We start from the raw sequence: 19,277 nt of genomic DNA, 5'->3' as shown, positions 1-19,277 counted from the left end.
TAAAATGGGAGCACATGGTAAAAGCAGGTCGGGGGGCTGGGGTGGGAAATAAACTCTGTTTCCCAGAGCTAGCATTGTCAGAGGACTAGAGTCTTTGCTCTGGCTGAGTTTACACTTGGGGCAGGACCAAAGGGAGTGGGAAAGGTTGCTTTACACCACTCTGGGTTCCAGGGCTGGCCAGGAACCAATCCAGACTTATGAGTGCTTTAGAGCAGCCTCAGGGCTGCTCTAACTTACATCTGGCTGCCAACAGCTCTGAAGGGACATTCCAGCAGCCGGGGACCACTGGGGTGTAAAGACACTCTGACCGCACCCCTTTCTTCATGAGAATACCCCATGCACCGGGGCAAGGGAGGTGCCACCGAGCTACGTCACTGAATAATTCTCTCTGGGCAAGGGGCAATTTAGAGAGGGCAGAGTCTCAAGTGCTTTGTGACACCAAACCAGCGATGGGTAGGGAATGGAAGTTCCCTGTTCAGACCAGGAGAGGGAGGAGTCCACTACTGTTATGATTCCCCATGAACACACACACACAAGCCCACACATGCCCATGTGGCACTGGAGTGGGTATTGCCTTTGATTTGGAGTGTGCAGGGGATGTTGACAGGCAGCAGTGGGTAAATAAGGCAGAAAGGTTTCCAAGTGATCAGACACGGTGACACCAGGCAGATCGGACAAACCGGATTTGCCAGAGACCCCTGAGCAGTCTTCAGCTAACGGACCGTGAATCTCCACGTCACGCTCTCCTCTGACATGTCAGTATGTTGTCCCTTCTCATCCACTGCTACATGGCTGCATAAGCTGCCACATCAGCCTTTATAAGATCTGAAGAACGATGCCCCGTCCTAGGGAGAGGGCTCATCATCATCATACAAAATTTGCTATCCCAGCCCATCGAGTCCGGATTCCTGCTGCCACCCTGCTTTGGATGAAAGGGAAAATACGCGCAACACACCTGTGACTGGGAGGTAGTAATTCCTTCCTGACCCCCAAGATGGCCAGGAAATGACCTGAAGCATGGATATGTCATTCTAGAATCTTAGCTTCTACCGGCAATTGCACCAGATGCAGGAGAAAGTATATCCCCATCACGCTCAGAAGCAAGTCTTAACACAGACCGTGCCAAAGTATTTAAAAAGAAAGAGGTGCAACTGTCTGTTTGTGATACACAGGAGCCACTCAGCATGGTGGCCTGCAAGATGATTAAAAAGCCTTCCCCTGGGCAGGAAGTGGGGTGGAAATCTGATAAGCATCCACCCTCCTCTCTTTATGCGTTGCTGTGAATTTTCAAAGGCCTGAAGGCTTCTTACCATCCTGCTGCTCCTACCCGCAGCTCAGCATCGGAAAGCGGCAAGTTCAAAAGCAACGGGGGCCAGCCTCGCCTCTTTTCTCACATCAGCAAGTTGCTGGGGAAACTGAACTTCCCCTTGCCCTGAATCTAAATTCGATGGCTGTTCTTTCGGGTACCGAGCCATTGCCCTGGCAGCCACTGCACCCCGGCGAGACCAAAACACCAACACCAGGCATGTTCCACACTGAGCCACATCTCCTCTGCCCCTTATGGAGCTGCATAAATAACTCGCCCGTCTGCTCCTCAAGCCGTCGCATCTCGGCTCTTCACCGAGCTGCTCCCTAGAATGATGGAGCGTCGTTTGCCACAGGGGCAGGGACATCTGGAGCTAAATGAGCTTCCCTCTCTCTCCATCCTCATTAGAAGAAAGAGGAGCTTTCCTGGTAGAAGACAAGGGGAAGATTTCTTGAGCCAGAGGCACACAGGGCCATTCAGCTATAACGAATCTGGTGTCAGGCGTGATGCTTAACAGGCTTTCCCTTCAGCTGATCTTCGCTGCACGGATAAAATTGCCTCACTGACAGCTCATTAGCCAGCGCTGAGATATTAAACTCCTTCCCCAACCCCAATCAGACCCTTCTGAAAAAGAGCTAACCTGACTTCCAAAGATTCCCAGCAGCACCGACCCTCCACTTCCAGACACTCAGCTTTAAATCATGACTGAGGACACTCGAGGGGGGAATGAGGTTGGTTATCAATATGGAACGGGGTTGCTTATTGGAGAGGCATCACGTTATGGAGCAGAGCGGTAATGGGCCCCCTCTTATCTAGCCCCGTGAGGCCCCAATCTTGGTTGTGACCTCTAGGTGCAAATGTAAATAACAATAATCCATTATTATAATTCCAGCCACAAAGACGGTGACTAATTCTAAAATCCAGGCCTGCTGCTTTTATCACTGTGTTAACCGATGTCCTGATACAGAACAAAACCTTCGGAACGGTTGCCCTATCACAGTTAAAATGATACACGATGGTGCTGCCATAACCTACGTTATAGGATTTGTTTTGACTAGAGTGAGCGACTCAGGGCTAGTCTACCCAAGAAAATGAATCCAAGTTAACTTTTAAAAGGGATTTGTTAAACCACAATAAATCCCTGGTGGACACTGATACAGAATTAAGGTGGCCTTAATTCAGTTGAGTTTAATTCACTTTGGAGGACAAGCCCTCATACATAGTGACTTTGATTCCAAAACACTTTCCAAACTTCACAACCTGACTGGACAACCTACACCTAGAAGAATCATGTTCCCCTCTACAGAAATGCAGCCATATCTGAGGTGGAGCATAGCAACGGCTTAACAGCGCTCAGGAACACTACAACAATAAGTGAGGCCATGGAGTGAAGAGAACTGTATCCATCTGAAACCCTGGGAAGGATACAAGTACTCAGAATTGAATTCCCTTAATTGATATGTGGCCAGGGCCCTGGTGTTAGGGGCGACTTGCAGCAAATACAATGGTTTAGCCAGGGCCGGCTCCAGGCACCAGTTAAAGAAGCAGGTGCTTGGAGCGACCAATACCAAGGGGCGGCACTCCGTCCGCTATTGGGGTGGCACATCCGGGTCTTTGGCAGCAATTCGGCGGCGGGTCCCTCAGTCCCTCTCAGAGTGAAGGACCTGCCACCGAATTGCCACCGAAGAGTGGAGCGGCATGATGGCGCTGCCGCGGTTTTTTTTTTTTTTTTTTTTTTTTTTTTTTTGCCGCTTGGGGCGGCAGAAAACCTGGAGCCAGCCCTGGGTTTAGCACCTTAATTTTAACTTTACTGGGACGTTTTACTTGAAACCTACCTAGGGTTGTGCTTTAAACGCTCAAGGAGATATGTTTTCCACACACAGCCCTGATTGCTTCAAAACATGGAAACCATGTGGGACAATGTGGGGAAAGACATTAAAATGAGAGAAATCCAAAAGTATACACAATTATGGGAACAGAATTCTACGCATCTTCCCTGCCAGGATTCTGCCTATGTACCACTAGTGCCAACTAATTGCGTTCTTTCATTATTAATCAGTCCCATGAAATTGTGGAAAGGAATAATTCAAGTCAACAGTATTCATACAATGAATTAATTATTATTATTATTAAATCCCGTTTTGGCAGCTTATTGTTAACAGAACGGCCCCTTCCTCTTTAAGTCTTTTTTTTTTTTAAACACCACTTAAAATTAATGGCAGGACAGCAGCTGCAAACTATACATGGTGTTAATTTTGGAAGGAGATGGGACAAGACAAAAAAAAAAAAAAAAAAAAAAACCTCCTTGTTTTCTCAGCTGGCTGGTTTTACAATCGCATCACACTGCGTCCAAATGTTTTTTTTCCCCTTTATTACTGGGAAAGTATCCGATAGTTTTGTTTTGTTTTGTTAATTGTGTTCTTTGGGAAAGGGCATGGAAGGCCCAGATTGTGTTTAGAAAGAAAGCACTTCACGTAGATGCTTAGCTATGAACAAAGCTTGTTAATTTCACCGACAGAATTTGCTCAGGGCTCTTTTACAATCTTTAGGCTTGATCTACGCAGGTTTTGTACTGGCATCACTAGGTCGGTTAAGGGTCTGATTTTCTATGGATATAGTTGTATCAGTACAACCCTAGTCTGGCCATAGTTAGACCAATGTAAAGGTCCTTCTACCAGTATAATTTATTCCTCTTCCCATAAAGGAACAAGTCATTCCAGCATGAGGATCTTTATATAATCTATATAATATAACTGGTATAATCGCCTCCACATTGGGTTAGTTGTACATCAGTACAAGGTGAGTGTGTAGCCAAGTCTTGAGCCTTTAAACTGATCTTCCATTGTTGACTGACACCACCACTGTCCTTAGTAATCCTATACCCAAGCTTCTACATAACGTAATTCCGTGAGGCCTACAAACCTCAACAAGGGTTAGGCAGCAGCTGGCACGCGGATACCCCAGCCCATACTGTCTCATTGTTCCTGTTTGTCTGCATCCATCTGTTGCCTCTTGCCTTACTCTTGGATTATAAACTCTTGGGGGTGGGGGCTTGTCTTTTTGTTCAGTTTGTACAGGCCCTAGCACAATTAGATCCTGGTCCATGAACTGTGTTCATAGGTGCTGCCACAATGCAAATTATAATAATTCCTGTGTGTGCATGTCTCCTAGCACTGTGTGACAGCAGCCATCTCTGGGAAAGGAAGCCATCCCACGAGCGGGCCCAGCAGATAAGCCAGGCCTCAGTCTAGCAACGCCCCAGCCTTGCTCAGCATTCCCCTCAAGCCCACCGAAAAGCTCCTCCACTGGGATAAGATAAGAGCTGAGCAGGGGCGGTAAAGTTCTTCCCGGCTACCAGATGCGCAAGGCCTCCTCGCAGCAGATAACAGCAGGGTCACATGCACTGATAACCGCCCCTCAGCAGCCTCGCTCCTTTGCCATTGCTGCTGAGGGGCAAACCCTGCCTGTGCTTCTGCAGCCCCTGAGGGTACCCCGGCAGCAGGAAGGGTGTGGGGCCCCTGCCCTAGTGGATCTCAGCTCCGGTGGGTGCTCCCCACCCACCAACAAGCAGGGGGCAAAGCCAGGGGACCCACTGCTATGTGGATTTTCCTCTCTGCCCCTCACCAAGTGGTCAGTGGAGGTAGTGGAGGTAGTGTCTGTGGAGCTGCTCCTGTCTTGGTGGGGGGGAGGGGGAGAGGCTATTTCCCTGATTCATTCTACACATTCGCCCCACCCGATCACTATAGCCCCTGGAGGCTAGGCTGTCCCGGTGTCTCCCCCCATCCCCCAGGGACTCCAATCAGTGTGGTTCCTGCATCCCCCATTGCAGAGCCCCTCCCTTCCCCCAGCATGGTGGCACCAACCATCCTGTATTCTTTTTAGGTGGAAGCGCTGGCCCATGGCACAGCTGCTGGTCAACCCACGGCAAGGTGCCCCCTTATCCCCCTCATCAAGCTTGGCCTGAAGGGAGCTGCCCCTTGGCACTCAGAGGGCTGGGCTGTAACGGTACCATCCCGTCCCGAGCACGGGGCCGGCGCTGCAGAGCAGAGAAGGAGTTGGGAGCCCAGGTCACAATTCCTCCCCTGCTCCCCCTTGCTCTGGAGAGCGAGTAAGTTACTTCCTCCCTTTAGTAGCTCATCCCCCTGCCATGCACCCCGCCAGTTAAACTGGCCAGGGACTAAGGACGAGTGGTGGAGCTCAGGCCTGTCACAATCCGTGCCCCCCCCCCCCCACACACACACACAGCAGTCACTCACTGGGAGCTGTATCAGATACATAACTCCTGCTCTCCCCTCTCCAGGCTGGAGTCTCCCTCTCAGCAGGGCCAAGCTGGGGCGGGAAGGGGAACCTTAGTTCCCTGCCTGGCCACAGCAGGGCTGTGACAGTCTAACCCAATGTAACTGCACCCGCAAATCCAGGGCCAGATTCGGCTGCACTCACTGACGCCGAACAGAGCCTTTCCTCCATGGGAGCCAGTGGGACGGCTCACAGAGCAAGGGCCCAAGGATATCAAAATCTGAAACTATGGGGCTGCCATACAGACTCAGAGTGTGAGCTCCCCAACGACCTGTCCTATCTGCTACAGTGCTAACTCCTTCGTTGTCCTGAACCGCAGGAACATTTTATACTCCGGGGGCTGTTTGCAAACTAGTCACTCTGTGTGTTAAGAAGCAAGAAGAAGAAAGGGGGAGGGAGGAAAGGGGAATGGGGGGGGAGTGCACCCAGCTCTGGGAAGGTGAGTGGCGAATGGGGGACCCTGGTATTGGGGAATGGTGGGGAACCCCTGGTATGCAGAGAGGGAGGAAGGTAGGCCCAAACAGCCCCTCTCAATGGAGGGAAGAGGGTAATAAGGGTTCACGCAGCGCCCCTGCTGGGAAAGGGAATGGACAGCATGGGTGTGCATACACAGCCGCTGGTATGGGGGGGTGGGGGAGAATGGGGGACCTTGGTATGCAAAGAGGGGGTACACAGACCCCCTGGCCGAGGGGAGATGGGGGGAATTGCAAGGAGTCCCTGAAATAGAGGGGGTGGCCACAGGGAGCAGAAATGGAGGGATGCAAAGAGCCCCGAGCTGTGCGAGGAGCTCAGCCGACACAAACGACAAAGGACGCAACCCCTAGTTACTATAACCAGGAGATGGCGAAGAGGTGACTTGATCACAGTCTTCAAGAACCTCCCCAGGGAACAGGCCGCCAACAATAGACAGCTCATTAACGCAGCAGGGAAAAATCCTGTAACCAGACCCACTGGTGGAGAGCAGATGCTAGACGAATTCAGACTAGGAGTCAGGTGCAAATATTTAAGCGTGGGGGAAATTAACCATTGTAACAGCTCTCGTAGGGCTGTGGTGGGTTCTCCCTCACTTGAATTCTTTAAATCAAAACTGGATTTCTTTCTGGACACTCTGCTATAGCTCTGTCAGGCCCCAGGGGTCTCAACTCCCAACATGGACCTGGATTTCATCGCACTGCAATCCTCGATTGGCGGCTCACTCAGCAGCAGGGACTAGGGCCCATGAAGCGCAACCAGGGCACAAGCCCCACCCCTCTGCTCTGATTGGGCAAGCTCCTGATTGGGCTGCAGCCCCTATTTAAGCCAGAGGAGGAACTAGGTAGTTGTCTGTACAATTGGGCTTCACTTTGCCATGGACCACTGGTCTGGTGTTTGCCTGGTCCTGCCTTCTGATCCTGACCTCCTGGTGTCTGGAGGCTTGGTAACTGACTCATGATCCCGGCCCTCTGGCTTGTCTCTCAGATCTGAGCTCCTGGTGTTCCAACCAGGCCTGATGTCTGGTAGTTGGCTCCTGGACCCTCGGCCCGCTCCTAATGCTAACCCTAAAGCCAATCCCCTGGCCCTGATATGCTCCAAAAGAAGTGATGGGCTCGATGCAGACGTTTTTGCAGATTTTATGGCCTGTGTGATAGAGGAGGTCAAGCTAGATGAGAATTGTCCCTCCTGGCTTTAACATCTCTGAATTCTGCAGATTCCCCCTGCCCCATTTTTTGACAAGCTGTAGTCTCAGCCTTCCCTCCACACCACCTTGATCCATTCCCAGTGTATCCCCCAGCCCTACAAGGTCTGGTTCTTTGTAGAACACATCAAGCACCTTCTTTTGTTTATGCACTTTCATTCCCCCAAGTGGCTCCACGGCCCCGGCCTTGTCGCTCTCACCCAAACTCGTTCTATTGTTGAGTTCATAGAAAGGAAGCACCCTCATCAGAAACAAATAAACGTGGCATTTCCCTTTCGCCCAGGCAGCTCCATCTTCTGAAATGCCAAAGCTACAAAGTAATTAACCTCAGCTTGTCAGAGTAATTAACTGGGGAAGTATTGACAATGGCGTGTGACTGTGGAAGGCTCCAACCTTTCAGCGTGTGTCTATTCTGCAATTAGACGCCTGTGACTGGCCCATGCCAGCTGACTCAGGCGTGAGCTAAGGGGCTGTTTAAGTGCGGTGTAGATCCACCTCGCAGGGCTCAGTGGATACAGACCCATAGTCTCTTACTCTCAACCAGAAAGAACGTCCACAAACCACCACAGCCAGTTCCATGTCTGTCTGTGAGACTCCGGAGCGGGGTTCTGAACGTGAGAACATTCTGCCTGTTCCTGGAGGTCTGTCAATAACGCTCTGAACCCCACCGGGTTTCTGCAGAACGGCAGGTGCTTCTATGGCACTGACTAGGACACGTGGTGCGGGTGGAAAATAGCTGGCAACTGGACCACTGAAAAAACCCAGGAACGGCCCAGTACAGAGTGGTTCTGGGACGACTTGGGGGTCGTGCTGCTGCTCAGGCCAGCTGATGGCCTCGCTGGCAGTAGGGTTGCCAACCCTCCTGGTTTCTCCAGGAGTCTCCCGGAATCAGGCCCTATCTCCCAGAGGCTACTGCAGCCAAACCAGGAGATTTTACGCCACTAACACTGGCGGTGCAGCGGGACTAAGGCAGGTTCCCTGCCTGCCCTGGCCCTGTGCTACTTGTGGGACATCCCTGCAGGGGAGGGCAGGGGGTCTATGCAGTGCCTGCAGGCAGGGGCAGTGCACAGAGCCCTGTAGCCCCCCTCCCAGGGACCTCAGGGACATGCTGGCTGCTTCCGGGAGCAGTGCGCGGAGCCCCCTAGCCCCACTAACCTCAGGTGGCTCCTCGGTCAGCGGTACAGTGGGGCTAAGGCCGGCTCCGCCCTCAGAGCTCCCATTGGCTGCAGTTCCCAGCCAATGGGAGCTGCGGAGTCAGCATTTGGGGAGCACACGTGGCAGGGATGTGCTGGCCACTTCCGGGAGCAGTGCGGGCTCAGGGCAGGCAGGGAGCCTGCCTTAGCCCCACTGCGCCGCTGACCAGGAGTCACCCAAGGTAAGCCCTGCCTGGCTGGCCCCTGCCCCCCTCACCTCCTCCCACACCCTAACTCCCTCCCAGAGCTTGCACCCCACACTCCCTCCTGCACCCCAACCCCCTGCCCCAGCCTGGTGAAAGTGAGTGAGGGTGGGAGAGAAGGAGTGATGGAGGGAGGGGGAAAATGGAGTGAGTGGGGCGGGGCCTCGGGGAAGGGACGGGCAAGGGTGTTTGGTTTGTGTGCTTAGACAGTTGGCAAGCCTAGCTGGCGGCCCGAGGGTTGGGCCGGCCAGTGCTCGGGGCAGTTCGGCTGGGACTCGTCCTGGGCCACAGTGGGGGGTTGGGGGTGGGGCCTCGGGTGGAAGAAGCGAAGCCCCGTGACTAGCCTCCCTGAGGAGGTTTCATGCTCCACCCATGCCTGTTGGTTCCTCCAGCCAATCAGGCGGTCGAGCTGCAAGCCAACTATGCTTCAGCTACCAGCCCTACATTGTTCACTAGGGAGGTGGAGGTTGCTGGTCCCAGGCTCAGCTGCAAACCCTAATTCCTGACCATTTCAGAGCTGAACTGTAAACCCCGGCTTTTGGAAGGCCTGACCTCACCCGCTGCAAGCTCACACAGGGTGGCATTACAGCTTTGGTTAACAGCAGCTTTGCCACGTGGCGAGGGTCTGTATCCAGTGATGCCAGTGGCTGCTTTCCAGGAGCCCTCCCATATCTCCTGCAGGAACCTTGGCAGAGGCGTTCTCGGTCATGGTACTTCACTTCCAGCCCCTGGGAACATAGTCTCTGTCCACAGCCTTCATGCCAGCGTGGGCTCAGGCCTGCCAAGGTCTTGCTTTGCCTGTTGGGTTTGGGTTCATTTTGGGTTCCCTCCCCTTGGGGAGATATTTATGGGATGAGGCTGGGAATGATGATTTCTTCGGCAGGCTTTGGCCAAAGCACTCGCACCTAACAGCTTTGATTTGATCTTTTTGCTCCAGGACAATTTCCATTCTTCGCTTGGCTGTTTCCACTTCTAATTTCAAGATATCAGATCTACAGCTTCTAAACCCAGAGGCCGCATGCCTGCAGGAAAGGGCAGGCTCTGCGAGCAAGGAGATGTTGAAGAGAGGGCTCGTTATAGATTGATGCCTATCGGGATCAATGACACTCTAATACTGCCACTAAGTGGGAGCAAAAATTAGATTTCTTCCTTAATTCAGGCTCCCATAATGACTGGAGCTCATCGGATGCATGCTCAGAAACCAAAGTGCCCAACACAATGGAGTGCAAGGCCAGCTGAGAGGCACAGCCACTGTCCACACATATGCATGGAGTCTGGATGCACCGCGTTGCATTAGCGTGCATTGCGGTAAGTTACCGAGACAGGCTCCATCAATTTAAGCGTCTGCCAGTCGTGCCCCTAAAGTGTGGAACAGTCTCCCAAGGGAAGAAATGGAAGCCCCATCAGTTAAGTCATCAGGAACTGGACTGGAGAATATGAGCACGTCACTGGAGCCGTGCCACTCAACACCAGTTGAGGATTTCGCTCAATAATCCTGCACTGGTCTTTTCCATCCCAGATTCCTACGGCTTTCCCACCAGGGAAACTAAAATAGGAACCCTCAACTGCCGTGACTGGATTCAGATTCACAAGCCCATGCCCCTCTGGAAAGCAGTAATCGCGAGGAAGACGCGCCAAGGGCTGTGTTTCACTGGAAGGATGATCACTACGTTTTAAGATTCTTAAAGCTTCCCTTTGGAGGAGGAGGAAAAATTAAAAATCACACAAGCGTTGCTCACTTCATCGGAAAAGGAACCGCTTCCAAGAGCGCCATGTGGGCTTGGCAGCTGGGTTCAATACAACTGAACCACAGAGAGGACCGACTGCTATCTAGGGGGAAGTTTATTTATGGAATCCGGGTGCTCCATGAAGACGCTGAAAACAGCAAGAGCCATCTGTATGGAAACAGGATTGCTGGTATGTGTCCATCAGACCGAATAATGAATCACCAACACCGATCAGCGAACCCAGTACACTCCAATCCCTGATCTCCCCAAAGAAGGCAGATGAACCTGATTAGCATGTGTGATGTTATCACCATAGTTACCCACAGGGGTAACGAGGATTAAATCTGCAGGATGGGCAATAAAGAGGGTTAGTTCACAAACTTTTTCCCTCTGGAAACTGGGTTAGGTTATAAGAACAACTGTTTGTGGTGGGCCACCTCCTATTCTCCTGGTGGAGATTTGTCCTCATTGAAAAAGCCACATGTCCTTGTAGGCCACAGGTAGCCTAGGAATGGAATAGCAAGGCATGTCATAGGTCGGGGTGGAGTGCACTGCCACAGCTATGTACAGGATGCTTGAGTAGCACCACTCCACACACCCTGCCTGGCTCTAACGAGTGCTAGGAGTCCCCCACGTCCACAAAGCCCCAAATGTAGGGGGAAAGGATTCAACACACTGAGTTCATAGTGTCACTTCATTAAGCTGGTTGCAGGATAGAGCTGGCATATTTTCCTTTGCCTTTCCAATGAATGTGAAAAAGAAGATGGAAAACTTCTTTAACAGAGAAAGTAATTATCCATGGAAACATGTTACTGGTGATGTGCTGGATTCTCCATCCCTTGGAGTCTTTACATCACGACAGGACAATTAGCTAAGAGATATACTGCGCTTCAAGACTGAGCTTGATACATTTATGGAGGGGATGGTATGAGGTTGCCTACAAGGGCATGTAGCCGATCTGTGACGGCTAGCAGCCGATATCTCCAATGGCCAATGATGGGACACGAGATGGGGAGAATTCTTTCCCAGGTATCTCACTGGTGGGTCTTGCCCACATGCTCAGGGTCTAACTGATCGCCAAATTTGGGACCAGGAAGGAATTTGCTCCCAGGTCTGATTGGCAGAGACTCGGGGGGGGTGAGGGTGGGGGGGTTCGCCTTTCTCTGCAGCAGGGGGCATGGGGTCACTTGCAGGTTTAAACTAGTGTCAATGGTGGATTCTCTGTAGCTTGAAGTCTTTAAATCATGATTTGAGGACGTCAGTAACTCAGCCAGAGCTTAGGGGTCTACTACAGGAGTGGGCGGGTGAGGTTCTGTGGCCTGTGATGTGCAGGAGGTCAGACTAGATGATCATGATGGTCCCTTCTGGCCTTAAAGTCTATGAGTAACCACAAGCCATCAGGGCTGGATGTGGGAACCCCTGGGTGAAGTTCTATGGCCTGTGTTATGCAGGAGGCCAGACGAGATGATCACAATAGTTATCTGAATGTAAGAACTACAGCCCACTTACCGATCCTGGTAGGAAAGATGTCTTCATTGTTAATGAGCATCTCAATCCATTCCATCAGCATACACATGTACTGGGGTGCCGATAGTTTGGTCGGCCTCTTGTACTTATGATCATCCTGCCACCTATATTCATATTTGAGCCCACCGGACATGATGGGGCAGCTCTTCTCGGTGCAGAACTCCGACATCGTCCCATAGATAAGGTTTATCCTGTTGAAGAAGTCAACCACGTGCACCGCTATCCAGTCATTGATATTCTCCCCAGGTGGCAACTGGACCACAGTCTTCAGATCCAGCCCAGATTTGAGAGAGGCCTGGGCTTTCTTGTACAGCTCAAACCGCTGGGTGCCGGGCTCGAATTTCTTACGGGGGCGAAAGGTTTTGTCTTTGTTGAAAACTTGGCTGAGGCACAAAGCCATTCTGGGCTGGGGCAGCCAGGTTTAAAAGGGGCAGCGGTGTGTCCCAAGGCAGATTCCTAGCCGGGGAGCTTCAGGGTGGACATCGTGGGTTTCTGAAAGGAAAATAGAGAAATAGTGAACCCATTATTTATGAAGCCAACTGTAACTGGCTCTCCCTTACTGAAGCTGCTCATGACGAATTGTTGGCACATTCAAGAGACTAAGATGGTCTTGTAACTAAGGTACTAGAGGTCAACTGAGGGAATCTGGGTTCGATTCCTGGCTCTACCTAGACTCCTTGTGTGTCCATGACCTCAGTTTCTCTATCTGCAAAACCGAGATAAAGGAAGGATTATTGTCTTGTCTATTTAGATGGTGCAGTCTTGGAGGCAGGGATGTATTTATAGCACCTAGGGCAACGGGGGACCCTGAGGCATCTCGATGCTGCCATAATGCAAATGGCAATAAATCTTTTGCTGGTGCTACCACGGCTGGCCTGGTGGGAAGCCTTGCGGGCGAAAGATCGGGGCACCTTATGTTGGGGGAAGAGGCGGTGCGAGGGCGGGGCTTCGGGGGGGGGAAGGCTCTTATGTAAATTAAGCTGCCATGGGATAAAAGGGAAGGTCCTTTCATGGATTGAGAACTGGTTAAAAGACAGGGAACAAAGGGTAGGAATTAATGGTAAATTCTCAGAATGGAGAGGGGTAACTAGTGGTGTTCCCCAAGGGTCAGTCCTCTGTCTGTTGCTGCAGTGTGCTCTTAAGTACCTGCGGCGTTCCACCCAAGAGGCATTTGCTCTTCTCTAGTGGCTGAAGTGATTCCAGTATATGTTGTAATTGAGTCTGCAAAGCACCTTATAGGATCCTTTGGGATGGAAGGACCCGTGTGTATATCTGTGACCGTTATTATTGTGACAGGTGAACCGAGTCCTGGGTTGGAGCTCAGGTGGCCTGGGCTCTCGTCCCTTCTGCTTGAGACCTTGGGCAAGTTCCTTCCCCTTTCTGTGCCCCTTGTTCCTCTCCCACCCTTGCTGTGACTTATCAAAGTAGTTGGCAAGCTTTTCAGGGTAAGGACGTGCAGCGCCTGGCACAATGGAGCTTCGATCTCATGTGCTTAATAGTATTAATGCTGGGAACTGTAGGACGATGCAAAATGTATTTTAGCTGCTCGGTGATCTTTGGCGAGCCCTTTGAAAACGACGCACAGATTTCAGTTCATAGTCCGAGTCCAGGAGAAACACAGACCCTCTGCTTCCATGGTAGTAAATTCAGGAAGGCACCTAGGGGCAGCTGATTAAATGGCAAGTAGTCCCACAATTCAGGTAGTGTTCAGGGTGACCTCCAGCTAACCCCCTGGCCATCCCATCTGGGAGTACCTGCTTCTACTGATGCAAAGGTGCAGAACTAGCTGCCAAAGCCAGTGACCGACCTGACACAGCTTTGTTATTTTAAAGCAAGGTGCAGATGGCGGCCGATGCAATCCAGCAACGTGGCAGGAGGAGGTAGACTGTGTGTGACTAGTTTGCATTGTGTTACGGCTGTATGGGTAGGGGAGTCTCTCCTTTTATATCACATTGTTACACTCTAACGGTACTTCCCTTGGGACACAATTGTACATGGGATTTGGGCCTAAGGGGCTTTAAAGAAACAGAAGACAAACTCCATTTCCGCTAAATAATAGAGCGGCGTGCCTGGCCGGCTAGCCGTACTCACTTCAGAGCCCTGGGGGAATTACCAGGCTGGCTGCAGGGGCAGGTCACGAGGAGCACTTTTATGAGCTGGGAAACTCCTGGGGGGGAACTTCCCGTGTGACCAAAAAGGAAATCAACACTGAGCCATTTAGCGATGCTTGGACAGGGGAGGGGGAGGGACCGATCCTATTCAACTTATTCATAAATGATCTGGAGAAAGGGGTAAACACTTGGACTAGGGTTACCATACGTCCGGATTTTCCCGGACATGTCCGGCTTTTGGGGGCTCAAATCCCCGTCCGGGGGGAAATCCCCAAAAGCCGGGCATGTCCGGGAAAATCGGGAGGGCTGGGTGGTGCTGGGCCGGCGGTGCGGGGCCGGTGGCATGGTGCCGGGCCGGGAACTAGGGGCGCAGTGCCGGGCGCGGGGCCAGACGGGGAGCCGGGAGCGCGGTGCCGGGCCGGGGTCCGGGCTGGGAGCCGGTCAGCCGGGCCCGCGGGGAGCCGGTCAGCCGGGCCCGCGGGGAGCCGGGCCGGCGGGGAGCCGGTCAGCCGGGCCCGCGGGGAGCCGGGCCGGCGGGGAGCCGGGCCGGCGGGGAGCCGGTCAGCCGGGCCCGCGGGGAGCCGGGCCGGCGGGGAGCCGGTCAGCCGGGCCGGCGGGCCCGCGGGGAGCCCGGGGGTGCGCCGGGCCGCCGGGGGCCGGCAGTGCTGGGCGGGCCGGGGGTGGTCGGCCGGGGCCGGCACCCCAGGGCCCGAGCCGACCCAGGCTGGAGCCGCCGGGGGGCCAGCCTGGGCCGCGCCTCCTCCCCCCCACACCCCCCTTACCTGCTTCAGGCTTCCCGCGAATCAAATGTTCGCGGGAAGCAGGGGAGGGGGCGGAGACTTTGGGGAGGGGGCGGGGTTGGGGCGGGGGTATGGGCGGGGCTGGGGGCGGGGCCGGGGGCCGTGGAGTGTCCTCTATTTGGAGGCACAGAATATGGTAACCCTAACTTGGACTGCTTTGGAAACAGGGTTCAAGCCCTCTGAGGCAGTATTCAGTGCCACTCTATGGCAGTGCTGGGGGGGGGGGGAAGCGGGGGCATCTGGGACTGGTAGCAGGCCCTCTTGTTGGCTACAGCTCCAAAACACTCCAGCAGCATCGCGGCTTCCTGCCTAGCAGCACAGAATGGCCTGAGAGGGAGGCTGGTGGTTTGTAACCCAAAGCATCCACCCAGTTACTGAGCCTGAAACTAGTGCCGGATAAAGAATGAGCGTTATCTTGTACTTTCCTGCATGGCTGTCACATTTTCAAGGCGCACCCTGCTGATACCGATAAGCTTTCCATGACTGCAAGTTTTCTGGATGTTGAGGTTACATCTACTTCTAAAATAGACTTCCTGGGTGCCCCCCCCCCAATCCAGCAAAGTGCTGAAGCAAGCACTTAACTTGAGGCCTACTGGACTCCTATTGACTTCAGAGCTAGTCACATGCTTAAAGTTAATACTTTCACTAGATCAGTGCCATAAATATAATTGATACACACATAACATTCGGGCATTAGTAGTGACTCTGTAGTTAAGGTCACATTGAGATTTGCACTTAAAATAGGACTAAAAGTCCCTCATGCTATAGAACATGCATAGGGTTACCATATTCTGTGCCTCCAAATGGAGGACACTCCACGGCCCACGGCCCCGCCCCCAGCCCCGCCCATACCCCCCGCCCCAACCCCGCCCCCTCCCCAAAGTCTCCGCCCCCTCCCCTGCTTCCCGCGAACATTTGATTCGCGGGAAGCCTGAAGCAGGTAAGGGGGGTGTGGGGGGGAGGAGGCGCGGCCCAGGCTGGCCCCCCGGCGGCTCCAGCCTGGGTCGGCTCGGGCCCTGGGGTGCCGGCCCCGGCCAACCACCCCCGGCCCGCCCAGCACTGCCGGCTCCCCGCCGGCCCGGCTGACCGGCTCCCCGCCGGCCCGGCTCCCCGCCGGCCCGGCTGACCGGCTCCCCGCCGGCCCGGCTGACCGGCTCCCCGCCGGCCCGGCTCCCCGCCGGCCCGGCTGACCGGCTCCCCGCCGGCCCGGCTCCCCGCCGGCCCGGCTGACCGGCTCCCCGCCGGCCCGGCTCCCCGCCGGCCCGGCTGACCGGCTCCCCGCCGGCCCGGCTCCCCGGCTCCCCGCCGGCCCGGCTCCCCGGCTCCCCGCCCGGACCCCGGCCCGGCACCGCGCTCCCGGCTCCCCGTCCGGCCCCGCGCCCGGCACTGCGCCCCTAGTTCCCGGCCCGGCACCATGCCACCGGCCCCGCACCGCCGGCCCAGCACCACCCAGCCCTCCCAATTTTCCCGGACATGCCCGGCTTTTGGGGATTTCCCCCCGGACGGGGATTTGAGCCCCCAAAAGCCGGACATGTCCGGGAAAATCCGGACGTATGGTAACCCTAAACATGCATCCATATGTGGAGCTCAGTCACCATTGCATATCACCTTGGGTCAGAGCCTCAGCTTGGCTAAATTAGCATCTCTCCACTAAAGTAGGATACTCAGAGTTTAAGGCCAGAAGGGATCGTGAAGATCAGCTAGTCCAGCGGTTTTCCACCTTTTTTCATTTGCGGACTCCTGAAAAATTTCAAGTGGAGGTGCAGACCCCTTTGGAAATCTTAGGCATAGGCTGTGGACCACAGGTTGAAAACTACTGCTCTAGCCTGACTTCTTGTAGAACACAGCCCAGAAAATGTCACCCACGGACCTATTTTATCTGTCTTAGGCTAGGTCTACACTACGGGGGGCGGGGGAAGGGTTGACTTAAGATACGCAACTTCAGCTACGTGAATAGTGTAGCTGAAGTTGCGTATTTTAGGTCGACTTACCTGGCTGTGAGGACGGCAGCGAGTCGACCGCTGCTGTCGACTCCGCTTCCGCCTCTTGCCGCGGTGGATTTCCGGAGTCGACGGCAGAGCCATCGGGGATCGATTTATCGCGTCTTCACTAGATGCGATAAGTTGATCCCCAATAGGTCGATTGCTACCTGCCAATCCGGCAGGTAGTGAAGACGTGCCCTTAGAGTTTTATCCTGTCACACACGTCACCACGGCATTGGAGCTGTTTGCCGTGGTTTTGCTTAGTGACCCGCTGTCAGCACTGCTGCCAAGCTGCACAGGCCTTGTAAATCCTTACAGGAATTTGGAAGAAAACAGACCTTCAGAAAAAGTAGAAGCAGAACGTTTCCCTTCAAAGCAAAGTCAGATTGTAGAGCCACAAACCTACAAAGAAGCCAGGTCACTTCTCGATCTCCCTCAAGAGGGGCCGGTTTAGTATCAGCACGAATCTTGGATGGGGAGGGTAAAGCAAAAGCTCAGAGCCCAGGGAGTTTTGCCCTCCACAGTAACGAGGCCAGGGATTGCAGCCTTGCAGTCTAATCGCCGCTTTGGTTTTTGTGGTTAAGGCACTGAAATGGGACTTTAATTCCTGGCTCTGACACAGACTCCTTGCATGACCTTGGGCAAGTCACTTTGCCCCGCTGTGCCTCAGTTTCCCCGGTTGCAGAATGGAGACGATCATCCTTTTCTACCTCACAGGGGCGTTAGGCGCGCTTGTAGTGGACGCTGCTATACAAGTACAAAGTATTATTCATTGCTCTCAGCGATGGTTTCGCCCAAAGGCCTAGAAATCGATTGCATTGACTTCGACAGACTCTGAGGGAAGGAAACCTGCAGTTAAAAGTGCAGGACCAAATCCCTCCCCCCCGACCCCATAGTAGTCTCTGGTTTTGGGCACCCAACCTTATTTACAGAGAGCAAACACACACAGTGGGGCTGCTGATGTTCCAGCCGTGCCCATGTGCTCCATATAAACAGTAGGAAGATGGCCAAGTCTCGGGCCATTCTAGGAGGGCTCAGGGAGGAAGAGTCTGTCCTCCAAGTATCAGTATATACTGCAGCGGCTGCTTCTCAGCCAGCCGCCTCACACCATTAGACACACTGCCCCGATCTCGCCCACCTCTTCACTGAATGCATCCTGGAGTAACAGTGGCCTAGAAGAGCACATTTTTGCTTTTAATTTTCACATTACAAAACAAACTCCTTCCCAAAGCATCAAATCCGCAGGGGGATTTAAACAAGCAGCAGCTGCAGTCTATTCCATTATAGCAGGCGCCTCCAAACCCCACCAAGGATACAGCTGAAATAAATCCAAGCCTCTGGACGTCTAAACCACAGGCCTACAGGGAAGGGGACTTGGGGTCAGTCTCTTGCTTTCTATTCCCGATTTGCTGCTGCTTTTGGGGACGTCACTCTGCCTGCCTTCGTTTAATTCTTCTCTATCTGACCAGGGTGCTTTGTGAGGCACCACTGATCTGCTATCCTGGATAGGGGCACTCACCTCTTGAGCGCCTCCAAGTGGCAGGGTGCAGTACTGCCTTCCTTTTCTCACCCCTGGTGCCGCCTGCACCCTGCTGGCCACCCTCAAGGCCTTCCGTGGCTTGGCTCTCCAGCCGAATCACGAAGTCTGAATGACCCTTCCAGGGTATTAAAGAGTCTAGTAAATAAACAGTCTATTTGCCCTCGCTAGGATCTTCCGCTGCAGCTCTGGGCCCTTTAAATTTGGCCGTTTGTTCAGAGTCCCAGATAAGCCCCATCCCCTTTGTGGGGTTTACACCAGTGGCTGGTGGCAGAACCTGGCTCACTCACTGCTCTGGGTTCCAGTCCAGGGACCCTATGCACAGTAGCCACATACTGCCCTCTCCAATCCGTCACTGCTGCTTCCTTGGGCTTCTTCCAACCAGGCCCTTTATCTCCAGCCTTAGCTCAGGGCCGGTATCCCCAGGTTACTCTCTCTGCAATCCCTGTTGTGCAGGTTCAGCCAGCCATGAACTCGGTGTATTGCCCAGAGAGAGACTCCCTCCTTCTCTCCTCCAGTCCTAGCCAGGGACTGCTCCACTAACCACCAGGCAGCTCCTTTTATCCGAGTCAGCAGGGCCCTGATTGGCTGTTGCCAGCCCCTCTAGCCCTGGAAGGACCAGGTCTCTGTGGTTTTCCAAAGTGACTGCTTCAGAGAGTCCTCTCTAGGCAAGCCTGGAGGACCCACCTTTGCTGCTCTTTTCTTCTCAGCTCACGGCTTCTTGGGGAATCATGTAGTAGGACCTCGGGGCTCCCAGCAGGGAACTGCAAAGGGCTAACACACGCCGTCACAGATCTGTAGACCGGCAGGTGAAAAGCACTATACAAGTATTATTTTCTTGATAAGAATTTGCTTAAATATTTCTCTGGGAGGCCCAGAACTCATCCCTGCTGAGCAACGTCAGCCCTGACGATTGCACA

General features: G+C 53.6%; 1 protein-coding gene across 1 annotated transcript in view; it reads right to left on the bottom strand.

The window, feature by feature from the left end:
• MOB3C (MOB kinase activator 3C) overlaps positions 1-19,277 on the bottom strand; it is a 45,530-nt gene that overhangs the window by 17,125 nt on the left and 9,128 nt on the right. The window contains exon 2 of the mRNA XM_054038689.1: positions 11,910-12,419. Coding sequence (XP_053894664.1) covers positions 11,910-12,327 — 418 coding nt within the window. The 5' untranslated portion in view covers positions 12,328-12,419. The remainder of the gene's footprint in view (positions 1-11,909; positions 12,420-19,277) is intronic.

The sequence above is a fragment of the Malaclemys terrapin genome, chromosome 8, assembly GCF_027887155.1.
Source record: "Malaclemys terrapin pileata isolate rMalTer1 chromosome 8, rMalTer1.hap1, whole genome shotgun sequence".
NCBI lineage: Eukaryota > Metazoa > Chordata > Testudines > Emydidae > Malaclemys > Malaclemys terrapin.
The sequence above is the reverse complement of the archived record's forward strand: the minus strand, read 5'-3'. Positions and strand labels throughout refer to the sequence as shown.